This window comes from Ambystoma mexicanum, chromosome 14 (genome assembly GCF_040938575.1).
Source record: "Ambystoma mexicanum isolate Mex_15411 chromosome 14, UKY_AmexF1_1, whole genome shotgun sequence".
NCBI lineage: Eukaryota > Metazoa > Chordata > Amphibia > Caudata > Ambystomatidae > Ambystoma > Ambystoma mexicanum.
The window spans coordinates 107,817,397-107,842,462 of record NC_090940.1 but is presented as its reverse complement, the minus strand read 5'-3'; the positions used below and the strand labels follow the sequence as shown (position 1 = coordinate 107,842,462).

General features: G+C 48.6%; 1 protein-coding gene across 4 annotated transcripts in view; it reads right to left on the bottom strand.

Annotated features, from left to right (window-relative positions):
- PAPLN (papilin, proteoglycan like sulfated glycoprotein) overlaps positions 1–25,066 on the bottom strand; it is a 1,044,076-nt gene that overhangs the window by 728,668 nt on the left and 290,342 nt on the right. For all 4 annotated transcript variants that reach the window (XM_069638639.1, XM_069638640.1, XM_069638642.1 and 1 more), the window contains exon 3: positions 23,586–23,704. In XM_069638639.1, the coding sequence (XP_069494740.1) occupies positions 23,586–23,704 (119 nt within the window). The remainder of the gene's footprint in view (positions 1–23,585; positions 23,705–25,066) is intronic.

Genomic DNA, 25,066 nt, shown 5'->3' with positions numbered 1-25,066 from the left:
TCACAAACATCCAGGCAATGAAGAGCCCACTCTGATCTTAAGAAAGGGTTTGGACAGAAGGTTGATTAGCCAATATTTTAATGTATGTTGAAGCCTGTTAACATCTTCAGCTAGAAGGAAGGATGGGTATGCAACTCTACCTTATCCTTGTCGCAGTTTGTATATGGTCCCCCGATTGAAAGAGAATAATTTGTGCTGAGGTAAGGGCGAACATGTAAGCCATCTTCAACATTCCCAAGTGATTCACTGCAGTGGTCATGGGTTTAAAAAGACTTGTTGGGCAGAGTCAAACAAGTATATCAAGAACCCTGGCAGGTTGAGGCACCTTAACTGGAGAAATCTGGTGGAGTAAGCCCTCCAGGTAATACTTCATGAATTCACAACAAGACTAGAGCAAGAAAAGGAAATACAGTCTGAATTTCCAAAAGCGCCAAGTAGGCAGTGTATGAGTCAACTTTGAATTCCAGATGGAAACAGGTAGGTGACAAAGGACAAAGCCTTCTCTAAAGACTATGACAAAGGATTAATGTTTCCATGTAAGCAACAGTGTGAAAAATGGCTATAGTTGCTGCTCTATTAAGCCCTGGTGGACGGCTTCCTTGATGCTGGCAGGATGCCAATGGTTTCTCAAGACAACCCTAGTATGGCTTGCGTTAAGACCTCAGGAACCAAACAGTCAAATCTGTCCAACTGCAGGGAGAGGTGGAAGACTTCTCCGCTGCTCTCGCTCTGCTGCTCAAAAAGGCCCAGCTGGTCAAAAGGAACAATGCAGAGAAACGCTAGATAAATGAGATACCAAAACCAGAAACTAGCAGCACAGTGAGGTATGATTAGAGGCAGCTGCCGTTCTGAGACTCCAGTCTCTTTGGATGATCAATGGAAGAGGGACAACATAGGGTGACACTTCGCTCCAGCTCACCATGAATGCATTGCCAAAGAAGCTGGGGCCCATACCTTTATGAAAGGAATAGTGAGGGCACTTTGAGATTAGTACCCTGGTGAAGAGATTGACCTGAATGAAGCCTTAAACACTGCTTCTGATATGGTGAGATTAAGTGCTCACTCATGGTTTTGATGATCAACCTCACTCAGGTGGTCCACTTCTGAACCCCCACCAGGTGAGCAACCTGGATAAGGAAAGCCCACTGAGAGCCCATGGTCAGATCTCCAGAGCAAGATCGCACAGTAGGGCTGGATTTGTGAACCCTGCCTGTTTATAGTAAACATAGTGGTATTAATTAAATAGTCATTTTACCTGCATCGAAGAAGCCTGCCGTTATCCAGAACTGTCTTCTGAGTCTATTTTTTCAAGGGATTTGTGTTGGTGAGGAGCTAGCGCCTTCCTGCACCTTTAGAATTAGGCAAGTCTTCTTTTAACTATTTCTAAGCACTACAAGAGTCCAGGGGGGAGAAGGGTCACTAAAAAGAAGGCAGTTATTTAAATATAAGGTTTAAATAACTATTAGCTGAATACATTTGGAAAAATGTTAAATTTAGTTTTTCTCAACGCACGACAGAAGTAGGCCATGTGCCAAAAGGAATCAGCCTGTGCTAAAAATAGACTACAGGCATTGCTGTGGTGTTCTGCTAGCTCTGGCAGAGCACACGAAGTAACTGAGCAGCTGTTTCCTGTCCATCAAAAGTCCATGCAGGCTAAGACTCAATGCACGACATATAGAATTATGTAAGCAGGTTTAAAAGAGATTGTAAGACTAGATAAAAGTATGAGTATAATGAGTGAAGTGTGGAGAGTATGGCGGGAAGGTGTGTTTATATATAAATGTTCATAATGTAGAAAAATGATGATCAACAGGAGCTACAATGTATTCTTGCATAGGCTAGCAGTATGCTAAAAAGGTTGCCCTAAACGGAAACCCAGCCATGTAGGAAGGAAGACTGCAGCACCCCTTGTAAGTGAAGAATGACAGTTTTGGATGAGCCATGCCAGTATCCAGGTTAAACAGTATATAAGGCTCCTGCTTGGTACCAGTCTGCGGGAGCTGGGAGCGGCTGAGGGACAGAAAATACCATTCAGGAGCAGAGTTCTTTGCCCCATCCTCATTTCTGTACAGATTAAATTTGTTATCCTTGCAAGATAAGATTCTTGGGCCCTCATTACAAGTCAGGCGTTAAGGGTTTAATGGCGCCGTCGGTGCCGTTAACCCTTAACGCTTGATTCACACTTTAACGCCTGCCTTTGCAGGCGTTTAAGTCCAAGGCGCTAAGCGACCTTGGTGCTAATTACGGCACCGTAATTTACGATGCCGTAATTAGCGCCTTCCCCATCCCCATTATGCCCTATGGGGCAAAAATGGGAATGGGGAAGGGCAAATGGTGAATGGGGAATTACCGCCCCAATCACCTTGGAATGGGGCGTTAATTCCGCCATCCACCATGCCGGACTCCGGCATGGACCATGGTGCTAATAGCACCATGGTTCAGCGCTGGACTTGTAATGAGGGCCTTGGCCTTAATTCCCTAGAGGGGAGAACTTTAATCTGGTGTGAATGTGATTAGGGGTACCCGTATAATTAAGGGGTGCCCCTGTAAATTGGGCTACCTTTCACTTATTAATGTCTATTCATTCTTCTTTTGATAGTACCTGTACCTGTCCTGTTGAAGTTAAAAGAAAACTGCAGAAGTGGGACTGGTGCAATACTAAGAATACAATTTTAAAAGATAAACTTTTAAAATCCATTAGTTTGATAGAAAAACCATGACATAATTTCCCTTTACATCTTATGAAATTCCCCTGCTTGGAATGGCGGCAGCAATTAACCAGGTTACTCACCGTAGTGACCACCTTACTACTAGTCCATAGTCCCCTTTCTTCCATACTTATGAGACATCTCTCCGTCCTGTGGGACGGGACCGGAGCACTTTGTAAAAAGCAACCAAAAATGTTTCCAAAAATGTGTCCTTCCTCTCTTTCTTGCGCGGGGCCCGGCACGCAGCCGTATCCCCACCCACCTTGGCTCCGCCTCGCACATCGCCCATCAGTCCTTTTCTATCGCCAAGTCAGAGACCTATTAGCAATAACAGTGGAACCTTATTAGAGGGGACGGCGGCCGGTCGTATGGAGGAAAGGGGACTATGGACTAGGAGTAAGGTGGTCACTATGGTGAGTAACCTGGTTATACTCCTACGTCCCGTCCTCTTTCCTCCATACTTATGGGAGATTCCCAAGCACTCCTAACAGGAGCTACGGGTGGATGGAAATACCCCCTACAGAAAAAGGTTCTTCAGCACAGCCTGACCAAACTGAGCATCAGCTCTTGAGCTCATATCAAGACAATAATGCTTACAAAAATCAGATGGGGAGGCCCAAGTAGCTGCCCTAGCGATGGACTCCCAGGGGACATATTTCTTAAAAGCAACCGCGGCTGTCTTGCCCCGCACCAGGTGTGCATGAATACCCTTAAGAGGTTTCAGCCCTTGGACGGTGAAAGACTCTGTGATGCAGGCGGCGATCCACCGAGAAATAGTCGCCTTCGAGGTCTGCTTACCCTGAGGGTTACCGAAGGTCACAAAATGTTGAGAAGAACTCCTAAGCTCGGAAGTCCTGTCAAGGTAGAACTTAAGAGCCCTTCTGATATCAAGACAGTGCAGAACCCTTTCAGCCTCTGAGGGAGGGTTTGGAAAAAAGACCGGTAGGGAGATCGACTGATTCAGATGGAATTCAGTTACCACCTTCGGTAGAAAGGCCAGGTTTGTACGTAGGACTACCTTGTCCTTGTGAAAGACCAAGAAAGGATGCTCCACTGACAAGGACTGGAGCTCACTCACTCTCCTCGCTGACGTAACGGCGACCAGAAAGGACACTTTCCATGATAGGTACTTGAGGTCCACCGTGGCCATTGGTTCAAAGGGTTTATGGCACAGCGCCGTCAGGACTACATTTAGGACCCACGGCAGGCGCAGACTACATACCGGAGGGTAGAGGCGTGTCAAGCCTGCAAAATGCCTCTTAACCACTGGGTTACGCAGAGAAGAACAAGTTACTCCTTACCTGGTAACATTCTTTCGATGGGATGTTCCTCCGACGTATTCCTTATCTATGATATTTGTATCTCCAGCTTGCTGGCCTCAGAATTATTTTTTTATTTTTTTTTCCCAGTAGAGGGCGCTGTGCGTCGACGTCCGTCGAGTAGGTGTTCCTCAACAGCCACCGTATCGACGCAGACGTCATCATGCCTACAAATGGCCACGCGCAGCGTCCGTTGCTCAGTTCCATTTTGTAGAGTAAGGTAGTAATTGCATGAATGGTTACTACCCTTGAAGGAACGTAAGCTGCAACCACAAGGGAAATGTTACTGCCGGGATGGATGGGAGGGGTCGATAAGGAATACGTCGGAGGAACATCCCATCGAAAGAACGTTACCAGGTAAGGAGTAACTTGTTCTTCGAAGGGATTGTGTCCTCCGACGTATTCCTTATCTATGATAGACTCCCATAGCAGTGGTATGTGATTGGAGGCGGGAGTAAGAGATGCCATGTTACTCTTTAAGAATGAACAGAGTATAACACAGCTTTGCCAAATCTAGTCTCTTGACTAGAGGAGGAATCCAGGCTATAAAATTTGGTAAAGGTATGTGCGGACGACCATGTGGCAGCCGCACATATGTCTCTAATTGGTACCCCTCTTTGAAGAGCTGAGGAGGCTGCGATACCCCTGGTCGAATGAGCCCTTAGATTTTGAGGGGGCTCTTTCTCTGCCAGCTTGAAGCATTCCAGAATGGCTAAAATAATCCATCTGGAGATGGTTTGTTTGGTTATTGGTAATCCCAACTTAAGTCCTGCGTAACCTACAAAGAGTTGGTCTGCTTGTCAAATTTTAGCAAGTCTATTGATATAAAAACTCAAGGCTGGCTTAGGGTCCAGCCTGTGTAGTCTCTCTTCCTCTTTCCCCGGATGGGGAGGAGGATAGAATGAAGGTAAAGTAATCTTCTGAGTAATGTGAAATTCAGAAACTACCTTTGGGAGGAAGTCAGGCTTCACCTGTAAAACGACTTTGTCCTTGTGAAAAATTGTATGAGGAGGTTTACAAGGTAGGGCTTGTATCTCGCTAACCCTTCTAGCAGATGTTAATGCTACCAATAAAACAGTTTTGAGGGTGAGAAACTTCAATGAACAAGAGTGGAGTGGTTCAAAAGGAGCACCCTTTAGGAAGTTTAAAACTAGATTTAAGTCCCATAAGAGAACTTGGAATGGTCTTGGAGGGTAAACATTAGTTAGACCTTTCAGGTATTGTATTACCAATGGAATTTTGAAATACGATGGCTCCTCTGCAGTGCGCTTAAAGATCGATAGCGCTGCGAGATAGCCCTTAATAGTGCCAACTTGAAGGCCTGAATTTGCCAAATAAAGTACGAAGGATAACACCACAGGTGTACCACATGAAAAGGGTTCAATATTCTTTTCTCTGCACCAGCTGCAAAATGTATTCCAACGGCAGCGGTATAGAGTTTTAGTTGCTGGCCTTCTGGCTGAAATCAACACCTCAATGACGTCATCTGGAAGGTCCCAATCCTTGTACCTCAACCTTTCAGATACCAAGCGTGAGGTTGAGGGTCTTGATGGCTGGATGGAGAACCTGACCTCCCTTCTGCAAGAGAAGATTCTCTCTGTACGTTAGACGAATTGGAGGATGGATGGACATGTCCAGAAGGTCCGGGTACCACGTTCTCCTGGCCCAATCCGGGGCAATTAGGATCATGGTCTTCTGAAACCTTCTGAACCTCCTGATCATTTGAGGAATGAAAGGGACCGGAGGAAACGCGTACAGAACTGGGAACTCCCAGTCCACTACGAACGCGTCTCCTAGAGCTTCTCTCGGGGGAAATTCCCTTGAGCAAAATCTGTCGCACTTCCTGTTGATACTGGTGGCGAACAGATCCACTTGAGGGGTTCCCCAAAGGGCGAAGATCTCTTGAAGGACTTCCTGAGCTATCTCCCACTCGTGGGAGACTGTGTTCTGCCTGCTCAGAGCGTCCGCTGTCAAGTTCTTCTCTCCGGCTAGGTGAATTGCCGATAGAGAGATTCCTTCCTGAATTGCCCAAAACCAGAGATGCATCGCCTCTCTGCACAATGGCAGTGATCCTATGCCTCCTCTTTTGTTGAGGTAGTGCATGGCCACTGTATTGTCTGTCATTATCAGGACGTTTCTCCCCCGTACAGACGGCAGAAAAGCCTTCAGTGCCAGTCTGATGGCTCTCAGCTCCAACAGGTTGATGTGTAATCTGGACTCCGATGGAGACCAACGACCGCTGATGGTCAAGTCATTGGCATGGGCTCCCCACCCCGTGAGTGAGGCGTCTGTGACTACTGTTACCTCCGGCCATGGTTGCCAAAACAGTTCTCCTTTCAAGATGTTCTCTGGAGAGGCCCACCATTGAAGGTCGTGGGCTACCTTGTCCGGAATCCGGAGGAGATCCGTCATCCTCCCTGAGAATTGTGACCACTGAGTCCTCAGTGCCCACTGAAGGGATCTCATTCTCAAGCGAGCCTCTGGCACAAGGGATATGCAGGTTGCCATGAGGCCTAGCAACCTCAAAAAGTCGTAGGCTGGGAGACGTTGGGCATTTTGAAACCTGGTGACCATCTGCAGAATATCTTGAGCTCTCACCTCTGGTAGCGAGGCTTTTCCCAGGGATGTGTCCAGGACTGCTTCAATGAACTGGAGTCACTGTGATGGTATCATCTGTGACTTCTTTAAATTGAGGGAGAAGCCCAGCTTGTGAAGGAAGTGGCAGACATAATCTAGTTGGATCCGAGCTTGTTCCGAAGAAACTGCTCTGATCAATCAATCGTCCAGGTAGGGGTAGACGTGAATCCCTTCCCTCCTTAGACTTGCAGCCACAACCAACATTAGCTTGGTGAAGACCCTCGGGGCGGAGGTCAGCCCAAATGGCAGAACTCGAAATTGATAATGAGAGTTGCCAATTGCGAACCTCAGGTACTTCCTTCCTGTGCCTGGGATGGATGGGCACATGGAAATAAGCATCCTGAAGGTCCAGAGATACCAACCAGTCCTGAAGCTGGAGGGCCTGAAGGATGTGAGAGAGAGTTACCATCTTGAACTTGTCCTTCCTGAGGAACTTGTTCAATTCTCGTAAGTCCAGGATGGGTCTCAGTCCTCTGTCTTTCTTTGGTATGAAAAAGTAGGGGGAGTACCAGCCCTTGTTCCTGTCCGCTACAGGTACCGGTTCTATGGCACCTTTCTCTAGCAGGTCTACAATTTCCTGCAAGAGGAGCGGATCCGGCACTTTCAGAGAGCTGTTCCCCGGTGGATGGCTCTGATGGATGTGTAGAAAAGGCAGGCAGTAACCTTGGGCAACTGTCTCCAATGCCCAAGCATCTGACGTCATAGCCTGCCATTCCGTCAGATGGTGAGTTAACCTGCCCCTGCTTAACAGCTGTCTTGTGATGGGAGACCTCAGAGTGGTTTCGGAGCGGATGATGCAGTTTCCTAAGGTAAAGCGGCTCCTGCTCCTGCGCCTTTCTTTCCTTTACCCCGTCCACCACGGGTACATTTTCCTTGGCCTCTTTGAGCCGGCCGTCCTCTGCCTCTTCCATATGAGGAATAATAGCGAAAGGACCTTCCTCTCCAAGAGTATCCTGAGGGACGAAAATTAGTTTGGCGGATTGCAGCTCCTAGTGACTTGGCTGCTGCTTTAGATGTTTGCAGTTTTTCCAAACTGTCATCCGCCTTTTTACCAAACAGGGAAACGTCAAAGGGCATATTTAAAAGTCTGGCCTGTACGTCAGAAGCAAAGCTGGACTTTCTCAACCACGCATGCCTGCGGATTGTGGTACTTGCCGCCATGGCCCTGCTGATACTGTCAGCAGAATCAATGCCAGTTTGAAGGGACTCACACATTGCATCTTTACCATCTCTGATGATATTTAAAAATGCGTCCCTTTCTTCTCCTTCCTGGAGGCAGTCAGCCGCTGATGAAGCACACTCCCAAAGTGTGTGGCTGAACCTAGCGAGCTTACAAGTCGCATTAATAGATTTTAAAGCCATGCTACAGGCCGAGAAGACTTTCTTAGCCATGGCGTCATATTTTTTATCATCCCTATACTGTGGAGCAGTGGGGTATGCAGATGTACTGCCTGATGAAGTTGCAGCCTGGACCACCAGACTCTCTGGAGTAGGGTGCTTAGATAGGTTTTCAGGGTCAGCAGCAGATACCCTATATTTCGCTGACAACTTCTTGTTAACCGTAGGGACAAATTCAGGGTTTCCCAGTTAGTTAAAATCTTTCTTTGTAAAGCAGAATGAAGGGGAACCACAGGATCCTCCTGTGGACCTTTATCCAGAATATCTGTGAGGTCATCCTGTTGAAAAACAGGTGAAGGCGCAGACCAACCCATGAACTCCATAATTCTTGACATTAGGGTTCTATAAGGGGTTTCAGCATGTTCCCCTGGGTCTGGTTTGACAAATTCCACTTCTGGGGACGTGTCTAGGCCACGTGCTTCCTGTAATGCATCCTGAAGGTCTTTCAACCTTCTTTCCTCAGAGGCAAAAGTCTATGGTTCAGGTGATGTGGTCCTCTGCAGCCCTAAAGGCCTTTCTTGATCAGAATCTTCCCTTTCTTCATAAATTGAAGTTAAGGGGGGATGCTCTGGCCTGTGAAATGGTATAAAACCCATCTCTAAAGCAGAGGGAGCCATCATCAGTGGCCTTGAAAAGGTTGATGTCGTTGACGCCGATGTAAAAATCCTCGAAGGCGGCGACAAAGGCGTAGGGAAAACTGGAAGAGGCCTCGAAGAACTCGAGACGATCGGAATCCTGCTCGAGGATGTCGATGACGTTCTCGACGTCGTGTCGGAGGCTCTCGGTGTAACCGTTGGCTGTGGAGTAGCCATGGGTTTTTCTGTTATCAGCGTCGATGTCGGCGTCGACTCGATCGACGGATGCGTCGAAGATCCCTTCGATAACGGCGTTGATGGTGCCAATCTATGCTTCGAAGGGGCCTTCGACGATGGCGTCGAAGATGCTTTACTTCCCGATGGCTCATGGCGCTTTTAGGTCGACTCTTTCGCCGGGTGCTTCGACTCGCGGCGTTTAGATTTTCTGGGCTTTTCACCCGGGGTATCACCCTCAGCTTACTTCGAGGGGGTCGAGGCCGCTTTCTCGAAGACGCTTAGCATCTTTTTTCTGAATTCCTCCCACTCAGCCTGAGAGCTGTGTTGTGTGGGGCAATTTACTCTTTCAGGGGAACTAGAAGACGACGACAAAGGAGATCTTCTACGTCTCTTTTTCGAGTGTCTAGACCTCGACGAGTGGTGGGAGCCACTTCGAGACCTAGATTGAGAATGCTTTCGACTCTACCGCGGACACTTTCGAGGAAGTTAAAACTGACTTACCTCTCTCGAGCTTCCCCTTACGCTCCTTCAAGGCTTTTGCCGTCATGGATAGGCATTCCTCACACTCCGAACACTGATGTTCGATTCCCAGACACCACAAACAGATCCTGTGAGGATCCGTCAATGACATTTTCTTCCCACAGTCTCTGCATTTTTTGAAACCGGACCGAGGAGTCGTCGGGTCGGAGGAGGAAGCCATTGAGTACGAGTCGGTTTTCTCGAGGAAATATGAATATATTTCGACTGACGAACTGAGCAACGGTATTCCGAGGCACACGAAGAGCGGAAAAACGGAACTGAGCAACGGACGCTGCGCGTGGCCATTTATAGGCATGATGACCTCGGCGTCGATATGGTGGCTGTCGAGGAAAGGAACACCTACTCAACGGATGTCGACGCACAGCGCCCTCTACTGGAAAAAAAAGAAATTCCGAGGCCAGTAAGCTGGATACACAAATATCATAGATAAGGAATACGTCGGAGGACACAATGGCCCTCATTACAACTCAGGCGGTAAGGGGTTTACGGTGCCGTAAACAGCGCCGACCCTTACCGCCTGAGTACGAGGTCCCTTAGCGCCATGGCGGATTTAACACCTGCTTTTAGCAGGTAAACGTAGTTTACGCCATGGTGGTAAAGTTACGGCCCAGGCGGTAACTTACCGCCTGGGTCGTAATGAGGGCCAATCCCTTCGAATAAGAGCATTGTTCTGTAGAAAGATAAGCGGAAACCGCTGAAAGGTAAGCTCTGCGTGACAGAACGCGAACACCCGACTCTGCTAGGGAGGACGCGAAGGACAGCACCGTGTCAATCGTAGCCACCCTTGGATCCAACTGCTTTTCCAAACACCAATGACAGAACCTGAGCCATTTAACTCCTGTATTGGGATCTGGTCGTGGGTTTCCTGACTGCCTGGATAATACGCATGTTATCCGTAGACAAGTTAAGATGCTCTAAAGACTTGAACTCAGGCACCATGCCGCCAAGCTGAGCGATTGTGGGGGAGGGTGCCACATCTGCTGTTCCCCTTGGTGAAGAAGATCGGGGGTCACTGGTAACCTGATCGGCGGATACACCGACAGGTGTTGAAGTTCTGAGAACCAAAATCTGGCCGGCCACCACGGGGCTATGAGTAGAAGGGAACAGTTTACCGAGTTCTTCAGCTTCCAAATTGCTCGATGAACTAGAGGCAGAGGCGGGAAGGCGTAAACTCTCATGTTGTGCCATGGAATCTCGAGAGTATCCCCCAGAGAGGAGGCTCCCAGCCCCCCTCTGGAGGCATACCGAGGAAGCTTCTTGTTTACTGCCGTAGCGAAGAGGTCCACCTCCGGTGTGCCCCAATGCAGAAAATCCATGAGAGGACCTCCGTCTTCAACTCCCACTGGTAGCTGACCACTGTCCGGCGGCTGAGGGCATCCGCTGTGACATTCAGCTGGCCCGGGATGTGTACTGCAAGCAGCTAGACATCATGAAGCACGGCCCACTCCCATATCTGGATGGACAGGTCCACGAGGGGGGGAGACTTCATTGATACCACATTGTCCGTGCGTATGCGGACCACCTTTTTGGCAATGAGCGGTCTGAACGCCCTGAGCGCTAGGAAGATCGCCAGAAGCTCCAAATGATTTATGTGCAGGAGGTTGTCCTGAGGTGACCAGAGGTCCGAGACCTGAAGAAGATCTAACGTTGCACCCCACCCAAGAAGGGAGGAGTCCGTCGTGATCGTCACCGTGGGGGCTGGATCCTGAAATCCCGCACCCACTGACAGGTTGCTGAGAGATGACCACCAATCCAGGTCCACTCTCATGGAATCCGGAATCATTATCTATTGGAATCCGGGTCCACAGCCTGACGCCAGGAACTCCGAAGAGCCATCTGGGTCTGTCTCATCTTGAGACGAGCAAGAGGAAGAGCTAGCACGCACGAGGCCATGAGGCCCAGAAGCCTCTGGAACCACCAGGCCGACATGCTCTCCGACTACGCAAACATCTGACACGTGGCTAACAGATCCGTCATTCTGTCCCTGGTCAGGTACACTCTGCAGTCGATCGTGTTCCAGCGAAAACCCAGGAAAATCAGGGCCTGCGAGACCGTCATGGAAGATTTCCGCCAGTTCACCGACAGCCCAAGATGGAACAGGAGCTGAAGGAGAGACTGGAGATTACCGGGCTGCATAAGAGCCAGTTGTCCAAATATGGATACACATGGATACCCTGGAGACGAAGTTAGGCCGCAGTCACCGACATCATTTTCGTGAAGACATGCAGCGCCGAGCTGAGGCCAAAAGGAAGCACTCGAAACTGGAAGTGCTCCTCTCCCAAAGAGAAGCGGAGATATCTCCTGTGTGGGTTCCAAATCAGGATATGCATGTGCGCATCTTGAAGATCCACGAGCCAATCGCCCATCTGCAAGGAGGACCGTATCTGGCCGGGAGTGATCATCTTGAATTTCTCTTGGGGTAGGAAAAGATTGAACTAGGAAAGGTCTAGGATGGTGCGCAGGCCAGCCTGGTTGGGTTTGGGCACCGTAAACAGCCGGGAGTAAAAGCCCTCCCCTCGCTCCCCAAGAAGTTTCTGAACCTCTGCTTTGAGGGAGGGCGAGCCCGACAGCTGAAAAGGAGGGTTGAGGTGTGGGGTAGGGGGTAGAGGTAAGCGGAAGCCCGCTCGAGCGACTGACAAGACCCATCTGTCTTCTGTGATGGCCTGCCACGCCTCCCAATGAGACGCAATGCGTCCTCCCACCGGGGTCTCGTGCGAGCGCGAAAACCCTGATTTAGTAGGTTTATCGGTGGCTACCTGAACCTGAGGAGGAGGCTGAGGAATGGGAGAAAAATTGTGTCCGTTGTTGCCTACGGCGGTTATTCCCCGCAGGGGTATCCACTCTGCGAGACTTGCGGTCGATGAAGCCCCTAAAGCCAGAGGATGGTCGACTTTGCGCCAACGGTCTCTGGGTTTTGAAAGAAGCCTTAACCAGGACAGACAAGGACTTAGCTGTCTGAGTGCTATCCTTCGTCTTGGTGAGCTCTACATCTGTTGTAGCATGAAATAGCTCCTTCCCATCGAACAGAAGGTCCAGCACCTTGTCCTGCACTTCTTTTGAGAATTTAGTTGCATGCAGCCACGCCTGGTGTGAGGTATCAAACCCCAGCATAAGGCCCCGAGCTGAGGTGTCTACGTGATGAGCCGCAGCCTCCAGGAGATCCTGGACCAAGACCCTGGCGTCGGAAAGGCCTCCTCTAAAGTCTTCCAGCTTCTCGACTGGGATAAACACCTCAAACTCCGACAGACCTTTCCACATCCGCTTGTCAGGTCCCGCTATTATCAATTCAGCGTTGGCCTGCCTGAGCTGCAAGGCAGCGTTGGCGAAGATTTTCCTCCCAAGGGAGTCGAGGAGCTTGTCCTCCTTTCCCAGAACCTGAGTAGCCGTTGTGGAAGAGGATGCTGCAGGCCTGGACTGCAAAGTGGCCGCAGCCACCACTGTGGAGGAGGGGGGTGGACAAGATGACAGGGCCACCTCTTCCAAAGAATGCAGCCTGTATCTAGCGTCAATTTTCTTATTGACAAAAAGTCCAGAGTGTGGCTTTTCCCAGACTCTGCAGACCTTGGCCAGACCGTCCTTCTGCAAGAACAGGCCGGTACGCTCCAAGGGAGACAGGGTGAACGCCCCAGAAAGCACACCCTCCTGCGGAGCGGGTGCCTCAGGCAATGGAACATCTAAGAAGTTCATCATGTGCAGTACCCGGTCATGAAAAGCTCTGATAGAGCGGGGTAGGTCCTCGCTGTCCTGATCGCCTTGTGCGTCATCCGACAGATCAGGATCCTGCTGAACCGTGTCGGGCGCTGCCTTGTCCACAGGGGAAAATGGGGGCAAAGGCGGAAGAGTCGGGGGAGGCACCGTAGACAAGGGAGGCGCCGGCGGAACCACCGGAGGAACAGGTGGAGCGGGAGGCGCGGGAAGACATATCTCCCTAAAAAGCCCTTTGAAATACTCCCTCATGGGGTCGGTATGCATAAGCGTTTGAAATTTACCGAAAAAGGCTTCCTCTGGGGACTGCTTCGGAACCTGAGGAGGCCTCTCATGAGATGGACAAATCCAGGGACGTAATGGGGACGGGTGCCACACAGGCCCCTCCACCGACATATCCACATAAATCAACGGTGCTGACCCTGCAGGCAGGGAAACATTGTGTGGAAGAGGCATCCGAGCGTTCCAGTCATAAACTGGCCGATGAGGATGCGCACAAGGGACTCTATGTTCACCCAGGGGGCCAAGCCCTACACCTGAGGCCAATGGTGTAGTTGTAGGGGTAGCACCCAAAATGGCCGCCGCGGTGGTGGTGGGAATAGGCGCCATTTTGTCATCATCTGAGGGGAACTGCGGCACGGGAGGAAGTGAGGCAGGGGTCCCCGTCGATGGATCAGGGGTCTTAACCTTAGCCTTAACATAAGGGACCTCGGCAGAGCCGGTACTGTGTGGCCTGGAATGTTTTTGTGATATACCAACCGCCAAATTAGCCTTCGAAGGAAGGACCTTGGCACTGCCGGTAAAAGAAGAACTTTGCTTCTTTGCCCCCTCAACAGGTCTGGTGTCACCGCAAGAGTGGGAACGGTGAGAAACAGCTTTCACCGACAAGGCCTTGTCAGGCCTCTAGGAACTGTTGGTAGCTTTAGCCTCTGAACGAGGGACCTCGGACCCAGGTCCGGTAACAGCCTTATCTGCACGGGCCTCGAACATCTCTTCGGTAACAGCAAGCACACCCAAGGCCTCAGGGCGCACCCCGGTCTTATTTCTGAGGGAATCCGACAGAACGGCCTCAGAGCGAGCTCCGGAACCCCACAACTCAGTAGAACTAGGTCTACAAACAGCCCTCACAGGAGGGGCCTCAGAGTGCACTCCGGTATTAACAGGCCCCTTACGGAGACCCTCGGAGAAAACTCTGGTACTCTGGTACAATTATTAGGCCCAACAGGCACCTCAGTGCGAACCCTGGTGACAGAGCGAAAGGTATCCCCCGGCTGGGGTGCTCTGAAAAGTAAAGAACTTACCGGGCGTTTCTTCTTCTCGTTAATGAACGCCTGAAAATGCGAAGGAGGAGTTTGTCAGAACACCTCCTCCCAGCGCTCCAACCAACGTTGAAGTGCCCGAACCGAAAGGGAGTCGCAGTAAAAACAGGAGTCCCAACGATGATCCGGACCCAAGCACTCTAAACAAAGAGGATGGGGATCCACCCTCGCGAAATGACGGTGACAAGATGAACAATCTGGAAAATGTAGGTTGAACGACATAGAAAGACCAGCACACGATCGCTAGCGAGAGCCAGAGAGGAAAAAGGGAAGAAAATCTTCTGAGGATGCAAGTGCGTCCAGTCCCGAACGAGCTGAGAAAATCACTGATGGGCGATGCGTGGGGCGGAGCCAAGGTGGGTGGGGTTACGGCCGCGTGCCGGGCCCCGCGCAAGAAAGAGAGGAAGGACACATTTTTGGAAACATTTCTGGATGCTTTTTACAAAGTGCTGCGGTCTCGTCCCACAGGACGGACAGATGTCCCATAAGTATGGAGGCAAGGGGACGGGATGTAGGAGTATTTTAAGATTCAGTTTTAACCTTTTTCCTACTCTTGAACTTATTGGTGTGAGAATAAAAATATCGAGAGATGACCAGATTTGTAGATTATGCCAGGATCCTTCAAAGGCAGAAACTTTGGAACATTTGTTTGTTGAGTGTACATTTTTGCATTTTATTGGAATGTATTATTTTGTGCACTTTGTTCATGATATAACTGCGCTATCCGCTAAGGATATCGGGTATAGCATTCTATCTGGAAATCAAATATCTTCTATAATAGGTGGTGTAAGATTTTTAAATAATGTGTTTTGAAAATGATTGTTCTTTTTTTAATTGTATATATGGAATTTATATTTTCCTTCATTTTTTTGATGGACTGATTGTGAACATGTTTTAATTTTAACCATCTCACAATAAATAATAAATATATAAATAGAGGTAATTTTGGCTGTAAGGATCAAAATCCTGTGATGGGAGTAGAAGGGAAGGAAGGCTTATGGTGCAAGGAAGATGGCCTTCACTACCAGTATATTTATGGGTATGGTAGGGTGAAGAAGGAGGAAACTGGCACACAGGTGGCATAGTTGGTGGCATAAACCTTTATTATACCAGAAATAATGAGATCAGCTACCTCCCCTTAACTTTAAGAGGGGTTTCCCTACCGCAACTAAAATACTAAGGAATCAGTCAGGATGTCCATGTAAATCAAGAGTCCACCATCCTGTGTCTATGCCCCTTACACAAAAACCTATCTGTGTCCCTTACATGAATAACTAAACTAATAAAGAAGAGGATCTTCTTGGTCCAGAATAATGGCTCCCTTCACAGTTCCTAGTCTTTGGTGGGATCTTTATCTGAGGGAATGACTCCCTTCTCCAGGTCTCAATCCCTTTTCAAGGCACAAAACAAAGTTCCAGGTTGAAATGTTAAAATGTAGTAAACTTCCAGTTCAAACATCAGCATTCCTTATTGTCCAAAGTTTTTTTGTCACTGTTGGGTTCCCAGAGAATGTCTCCCTTCTCTGGGTATCTTGCTGTCAGTGTTTTCACAATGTCAGGGGAATGGCTCTCTTCCCCTGCCCTTCTCTCATGGTTATTTCACAGTTCACAGCACCAGGGGAATGCATGCCTTCCCCTGGCTCTTCTTAAGCGTTGTTTCCCAGTTCACAGTACCAAGGGCAATGGCTCCAATCCCCTGGCTTACTTCTTACACTTGTTTCACAGTTCACAGCACCAGGGGGAATGACTCCCTTCCCCTGGCTTTTCATACACTGTTTCACATTTCACAACACCTGGGGGAATGACTTCCTTCCTCTGGTTCTTCTTCGCATATTCAGTATGGCAGACCCGGTTCACTCTCCTGCCAAGAACCGACACAAAGAAAATTAATTATGTTGATCATCTTTTGTGGGTGCTGGTCCCAGACCTGTGCTTCTCTTTCTTTTTCTTCTGGCAGACTTGGCTCAATCCTTTGCCAGGTACTGCCACAGAGAAGATGACTGGCGCTTATCTTCCCTTTTGGTTTAGGGTGCCAGACCCTGTTCTCTATGCATAATTTGGTGTGATTATTAGTTTCCTCAGATATATTGTGGGGAGCTTTCCTCTTTACCCTGTATTGGGAAACTTTTCTTTGGTTCCCCTCCTGTTGCCTCTGCAGCCCTTTTGCACTCCCACCAATCGTTCGGTAATGCCTGTACCTTTAGGGTTGCACCTGGCATCTCCTGGTTGGTGTCAGGATTGTCTGTTTTTGGGTCTTGACCGGCTTCCTTGGTTCTCTGTTGTGCAACAGCAGCTCCGCAGTTGTTGGTCCCTTGCAGGCATTGTGTCTTCCTTTGACCACGCTGTCAGACTCCTGCACTCACCTGGACCTCTGCTCTGCCACTTTCTCACCCGGTCCTTCACCATAGGACAGCATGTGGATGCGTCTCTCTCTGTGTCCTGGCCATCAGCCTCTTCTTCCTGCACCAAACCGCCGTCTCGTTTCCGGTTCCTCCAAGGGAGGATTGACAATTGGGGAAGTCCTTCCTTTATCTTTATTCGGAAGGACCACCGACAGCTACAATTCTCATGCACGTTCCTCCAACTGTTCTTCAGTGCTCCGCACCTCCTCCTCGTCCCAGTACATCTCAAGGAAGTCCTGGTTAGATCATCCCTACTCTTCCTCGTCTCAGTGAATGTTGGAAATACAGTCTTACAGACATACATAGACGTGGTTGATATAGATGTGTGGTTCATAGGGTAGGAGAATGTATAGGTGCTGGATGATGGGTGTCATACCACATTCGCCCTAGATGGTTATACTTGTCCCCGGAGGGGGAGTCTCTCCCCATGAGACCCTCCTGCTGTGTACCACCCTCAGGGGGACTATGGAGTAGCGGACTCACCATGCTGGCCTCATGAGAAGGGGCTCCCCCTTGGGGAGAAGTGACGACATCACCGGCAGGATTCATCACAGTATGTTCAAGCCCTGAGAGTATCAAATGTCATGTACTTGAATATTCTGGAAGGGCTCCCCACTCAAACATTGAACCGTTACAACAACCCAGGAAATAACTGGAGTGGAGAATTAACTCTCTATGAGGAGATCTGCAACATCCGACTACCAGAGAAGATCCCTCACAAACATGGAAAGGAATGGAGACCCTGACTGACTCCAGGTCTGTCATCCGATTCCAGCCCTGGAGCAGGTGGAGCTGAGGCCTCCTCATTTTGAGCTAAACAAAAGGTATCACTAGGAACCAGGCAGCCTTCAGGCCCAGGAGATGCTGAAAAAGGCAGTTTGTCAACGAAGTCCTGGACATAAAATGGTGGCAGCTCCTGAACCCTCTCCTCCAGAATCGACATCCACTCGGAATCTATGTCCCTGAAAGTGCCAATGAAGTTCACCTTCCAAGCAGGCATTAAGGAGGGCCTGTTTGCATCGACCGAGTGACCTAGCTGGAAGGGAGGGTCCGGCGGAGTTTGAAGATGGACTGCATCCTCAGCATCTGCTATGAGTGTGTATTTAAAGTAATGTAATTATGAAGAAAAATACAGATCCTTTGGTGGTTTACACAAGTGTTCCACTTAGAAGGTGGACACACTAAATATAGTGGAGCTTCCTTTCTCAGGAATTAATGAAAGCAAGAAAAATATGGAAATGAGAACAGTTTGACATAAATAAGCACAAAAGGTTTAGTTGGCTGCCATTTACTCAGATAGATTTGGGTCCTCCACATTATTACAATAAATATTGAATGAAACATTATAATAGTGTTAATGGATTAGGCATTGTTAGTCTGTTATATCTATGTTATATAACGATAGGCCACCAGCCTGTACCACCTGTGAAAAGGAATGAAACAAACTGTTTTTAAATTACCAAGATAAGTTTAATAAACGTTTGTTGTCAATGACAATTCTTGTAACTAATGGCATTTTACACAGACAAATGCTATCTAGACAATGCACACTATTCAACGACTTACATGCGTGCCAATGATATGTAGATGTAATTTTGGATATAGTAGAAGACAATGAAATAGGAGTGGCATGACAAGCAGAGTATACTTACTCGTTACTCGGATTACGAGGACGAACAGTTGCTCGAAGTTCGCGCATAAGCACCATCATTATTCTCAACATGGCCCGTGTGAGGCAGGCTGCCCTGAAGTCTGGCAGCTCGGTGATGCATTGCGGTCGTGGCTCGCCTTCCGAAATGTAGGCCAGGCATCCCGAGTTTTCTCAGCAGCAGCAGTTCTCGTCCTCAGTTGGCATTAGCTCGCACCGATTGCATGTGCACCAGGTGGAGACGCCGTCCATTCGACTAGGCCCAGGCTATTCATCTGTTGATTCGTCCTGCCAACTGCCGTCCGAATCCCCATCGTTTTCGCGTGCTTCCCTTTCCAGTAGTTCCTCCTCTGCATACTCGGGCTCGTACATGTAGGGCATTATTGTAGCCATTGTGTGTTAAACTAAAATAATTCATAGCGGTGGTACTGGTTTCTGTTCACACGGGCTACAAGCGGCGAAGGTAGCTGACCAGAGCACTGAAACGAGTCACAGAATACTCAAGGTAACACAGAGAGAGGAATGGAATCGAAAATCGGCTGCTGTGTGTTGTGCAACGGTGGGTTTATACTTATTGAGGAGAGAGGCGTCCTGCCATTTCCATGGCGACACGTCATTAGCTGAAGCGCAGCAAATGTTGACACGAGACGTGCTTTGGCGTTGGGAAATGGGCAGTACGAGTCTGCTGATGACAGGCTCAGGGGCGGGGGAATTGATTTAGTGCCGCAAAAGCAGGTCAGCCAGGGCGATCGGGGAAAAGTTAGGATTATCAGAAAATGGCGGCTCCCTGGTGCTTGTTTTCGCGTGCGTTTAATGGACGAAAACTCGGGTAAGGTCCATAGGAAAGTTTTCTAAAATCGAGCCACTTAGGCTTAAAAAACATGGCCGACCCGTAGGGACAATAAAAAATTTTACTAGACCATGCCTTTAACTACAGCGACCGAATGGATGTGTCGACAGGTTTTTAAACATATATGTCCAAAATGGATTAATTAGTACAGGGACAATCTTGACCAAGTTCAGACACTTTCTCTGCTCTTGTAATAACTTATAGGCATATAAAACAAAATAGATACTGATGTCTCTGTGATTGGACTTTGGAGATTTGTTTTGTCAGATATAATGGAGCAGTGGTAGATAGACATTTGTGTATTTTTATTATGTGCCTAAATGACTTTGAATTTGCACCTTGCCACTGCACATGCACAGCCTGATTTTATCCTCCTGCTCCCATGAAGTTCTGTTGCAGCAATGTGTTCTGTGTTGCTGTAAACCTCGTGGAACTTCCAAGATGTCCAAAATGTTCTTTGTCTGACTCCAGATGCTCCTCTGACTTCCTCCTGCATCCTGATTGGCTGCATGTGAGCTTCTTTACACCCATGAGGGACCGTCAGGCTTTAGCTGGCCCTCCACCTAAGGCCCACAACGAAGGCCCCGTCTACCCCTGAACACTACGGTATGCCACATTGCACCCCCATGACTGTGTTTCTGTCCCCATGCACTCCCATGGCCCACGTGACTGTGTTTGTGCCCCCATGCTCCCCGTGATTGTGTTTGTGCCCCCATGCACCCCCATGATTGTGTTTGTGCCTCCGTGCCTGTGTTTGTGCCCCCATGCACCCCTATGCCCTTGTGATTGTGTTTGTGCCCCATCACTCAAGTGACTGTTTGTGCCCCCCATGCACCCCCATCCACCCATGATTATGTTTGTGCCCCCATTCCCTGTGACTGTGTTTGTTACCCCCATGCATCCCCATGCCCCCACTGATTGTGTCTGGGCCCCATGCCCCCCATGACTGTGTTTGTGTCCCCCATGCCCTCCTGACTGTTTGTGCCCCACATGCACCCCATACCCCTGTGATTGAGTTTGTGCCCCCATGCCCCCAGTGAATGTGTTTGTGCCCCCCATGCACGCCCATGGCCCACCGTGATTGTGTTTGTGCCCCCGTGAGTGTTTGTGCCCCCCATGCCTCTGTGACTGTTTTTGTGCCCCCGTGAATGTGTTTGTGCCCCCATACACCCCCATGATTGTGTTTGTGCCCCCATGCGCCCTGTGACTGTGTTGTGCCCCCCATGCATCCCCATGCCCCCTGTGATTGTGTTTGTGCCCCCCATGCCTCCCAGGACTGTGTTTGTGCTGCACTAGGAAACTACATCTCCCACAATTTCCCATTCTGTATCCGAATACTCCCAGTCAATTTTCCTCACGTCCCTCTGATGATTATTTCCCAAATTCCCAGTCTACTTTGATAAAACACCACTGTCTCCCCTATTCATTTCACAAACCCTATCGAACACACCCTTCCGAAATCACCTACCCCACACCCCCAGGCCGAAGAATATAATTCATCATGACACCTTTTGCCCATCATATTACGTAGGACACTCTGAAACTCTAGCCCCCCCTCCTTTTCCAACACGAACACTTTCGCACATCACGAAAGACAACGGACTAACACCAAAGCCGTTTACCTAACATGTCCCAATACAAGGGTCAGACAAAGTCAGGCAATTGACCAGAATCACACATACCTGATGGCTCTTTCCTTTCCCCACAGGGATAAAAGGTGGAGCACAAGAGCACACAACGAGCAAGGTACACCGCATAATGAGACAGCTATTCAAGCACAGCAGTTCAAGCGGAGGAGAAAGGCTGCAAGAACCGAAAGGGTGGCAAGGAGAGAAGTGACCTTGCCCTTTCCAAATCAGACCTGCAAAGTCTCCGTGAAAGGAATCGTAAGACCGCAAACAATAGCCAGTGTGTGTTGCAGCAGATGCCAATGGTACAAGGAGCATGCCTACACTGATAATCAGAACAGGGAGAGACACTTGCAACTGTGGTACCAGCCTTGGCTTCAGAGACAAGAAAGGCCAAGCATTTCATCACAGCCGGTGAGTCGAGGGGAGAGCCGATAAGAAATCGAACTGTGTTGAACGAAAGTCGCAAATGGCAAATTAAGGAAAGTTCAAAGAACTGTTAACATTAAGGGAAAACCAGCTGCAGAGGGGTCCAGCAGAGCGTGGGTGTTCATTCAAGAGACTTTGGTTGATCCCAAGTTTGTTGAAACTACCGATACCAGAAGGCCCTACGAGAGCCGAAAGGAGAAGGTCAAAGTGGTCATACTGGGGTCTAGACAAACCCCATGTACAGTCCAAAGTCTATGACATGTGCGTAATTGAAAAGCTAAGGGAGATGAATCCTGCATAGTGAGAAAAGAGAAAGAACTGTGTGATTGGTAAATGTTAGCAAGAGTGAACCCGATGGAGCGATGCCGAAGGAAAAGGGCAAAGTCTGAAGTCCCAATGAATAGTGTGTTGACAAGAGTGAACCCGACAGAGGGATGTCCACAGTGTCATTACGACCCTGGCGGAAGACCATGGTTCTATTAGCACCATGGTCCATGCTGGTAAGTTACCGACTCCGCCATGGAGAAAGGGGGAATGACCACCCCATTACAAGGTTGGCGGGGCAGTAATTCCCCCTTCCCCCATGGCCCTTCCCCATTGCCATTTTTGCCCCATAGGGCTCAATGGGAATGGGGAAGGCGCTAAGTACGGTGCCGTAAATTGCGCACCGTAATTAGCACCAAGGTCCCTTTGCGGGTCCCTACTTTAACGGCTGGTCTACACCAGCCGTTAAGGTCGGGTCCCGCAAAGGGACCTCGTAATTAGGCGTTAATAGGATAACGGCGCCGCAGCCTTTTACGGCGCTGTTAACCCATTAGCGCCTGGGTCGTAATGAGGCCCATTAAGATTTGTGAATACGAAAGGTGAAATAGTTTTGGCCACCAACCTGGTGGGTCTGAGCCTGGAAGAGGGAGATCCAAGGGTAAAAAGCAAGCAAACCCATCGACAAGTGAATGCAACAGAGAAATCTTTTCACTACAAGCCAGAGTGAACCCAACAGAGGGAGGCTGATATTCAAGAGGGATCGGGGCCCAGAAGAGGGAGACCCAGGGATGGGAGCCCAGAAGAGGGGGACACAGGGATGAAGAATCATCACCCAAGTACAATCAGAAAGTAACTTTTGTTTATAATATTGAACATACCAGGCCCTCAGAAGCAAGAGATCTAACCACTGAAGGCACTGATATCGCTAGGAACTTTTTGTGGATATGAGCCCTGAAGAGGGGGATCCAGGGGTCAAAAGTCATCACCCAGCTTACATACAGACAGAAACTTTTTGTTACTTTGAACACATTAGGTCCTCGGAGATTAGAGACTTTTTTGTAGAAAAGAGACCTAACTACCAAAGGTCCTGATAGCTGAAAACAGAACTGTTGTCTCGTGCTGGGGAAGTTCGAGAGTGTGCTGTGCTTAGGAGTCCTGCTTTGTCCCATGCTCAAAACGTAGATTTCGGTACACTATTTGAAGCTATTTAATTTTCTTGAAGAACTAATAATAGAGGTTTCTTCGATAAAAGGGGGAAGAGGTACTGCCACGCTGAAATAAGGTGGGACAACTTAACACATTTTAGGAACTAACACTGAGGAGCTTTTAACAAAGGGGGTGGGTCGAGTAAATCGGTAATGGCCTGCTGCCCAAGTTAAAGGTCATAACAAAGCTAGTGTCCCTTGACGAGAGTGGTGGTGCCATTTCAGAGGGTCGGCACGCAGTCGAGGTCAATATCGCCATTAGCATCCAGTAGTTTCCGACACGAGTGCTAAATAAATAAATGTACCTTTGGTGTGCCGTTCAGCGCCGTCTTTTTCACATGTTGATAACTGTGATGTCATCAAAATGGAAAACAGACTTGGCTGGCAGTAGCACTGCGTGGCGCCAGGCCGCACAAAAAAGTTAAGTTTCTTATTTTTCTATGAAAAAATAAAGACCCCATTAGCACCCATGTAGGAAACTCCACACATGCTAAGCAGTGATGGGGGAGCGGGAACGGAAGGGGAAGCTGGCTGCCCAGGCAGCTCGGAACGCAGGCTTGTAACATATAGTACAGCCTGTGTTCCAAGCCTCCTGATTGGCCAGCGCACCCTCCCAAGGTGATAATGGAATTTAGACTTAGGGCTAACCTGCATTCAACCCCCATGGTCTTGCACATGTTCATGAATAGCAATACATGAGTAAGAATAAGAAATTCACTTACCTCCGCGAATAACACTGACGGTGTCTAAAACTCACTCCTCCACCACATGTCCGGCTGCACTCACCCCACTCTCCCCAGCTGCCCCAAAAATCATTGTTCTGCCTCTTTGACTTTTGAGCCTATAAGAAAAAGGAAAATATTATATTAGTATTTAGTATTTTTTTTATTTATATTGAGAACCTAACCCCTAAAGGGGTAGCAAGGCGCAGAGGCAACAAGAGGATTGCAAAGCTTGGTTACATACAAGGTAATAAAGTCCAGCCGTGGTTACAGTGCTGGACACGTCAAAAGGAAACAATGCACGCCGATGAGGCATAGGTTACAGAAATATGCAATATAAGCAATACTATGTACAATAAGCCGGTTGTCTCATGAAAAGGTACCTACACTGAGCAGTTGACAACCTAAATGTACATATTTACAATCACAGTGGTGGAGCATCAGGGAAGCAAGAGAGCATGAGGTTGTTATGTGTCGTGAATCTTGAGCCAATGGATGGTCTTAGTTCTGAATTGGCGGTAGGGGAGATCCTCCCTGCAAGGAGGTGGAAGGGAGTTCCAGAATTGTGCTGCTTTAACAGGAAAGCTGTTCCCACCAGATACAGAACGTTTAAACCTGGGCACCAGTAGGAGATTGGAGTTGGCCATTCTAGAGGGGCGAGAGGAAGTTGGTCTGGTGAATCTAGTGATAAGGTATTGAGGGGCTGCGTGGTGGAGGCATTTGTGGGTCAGGGAAACTGATTTGAGGAATATTTTGTCTTTGGTAGAAAGCCAGTTGACAGACCTTCTATAATCAGAAATGTGGGCTTTCTTTGGGATACTGAGGGCCGCTCTTAGGGCGTTATTTTGAAGGATCTGAATTTTGTTCGTAATATATTGCATCCTACATAAAGTGTGTTGCAATAGTCCAACTTGGACAAGATCAGAGCTCTGGCTAGGGTGATGCAGTTAGACGGAGAGAGAAAAGGTTTGGCTGCTCTGATGAGTTTGCATGTATAAAATGTGGCTGATGCCATAGCATTAACTTGTTTTTTAAAGGTGAGAGTAGAGTCTAGGTAGCAGCTGAGGGTTTTGACCTCCTTGGTTACCGTGATCTTATTGTTGTCAATTACGAAGGAAGAGTAGTTTTGGTCTAGTTTGTTAAGGTTATGTGAGGACCCTAGAATGAGGAGTTCTGTTTTCTCATCGTTCAGGCATAGACCGTGTGAGGCCATCCATGCCTGGATGATGAGGTACTCTTTGTTGACGAAGGCCAAATCCTTGTCATAATCCCCCGTCAACAGGGGAGAGGATCTGGGTATCATCGGCATAATTAGTGCAGGTGATACCGAGACCATCTAGATCATCAAAAAGGGGCCTTGATGATAACCTTGACGGACATCTTGAAAAGCTATTACGCACATGGATTGGTCTGTATATATGAGCCGCCTTCTTGCATGGAGCAGACATGATTCTATTCAGGCATGTAGACTTAAAAAGCAG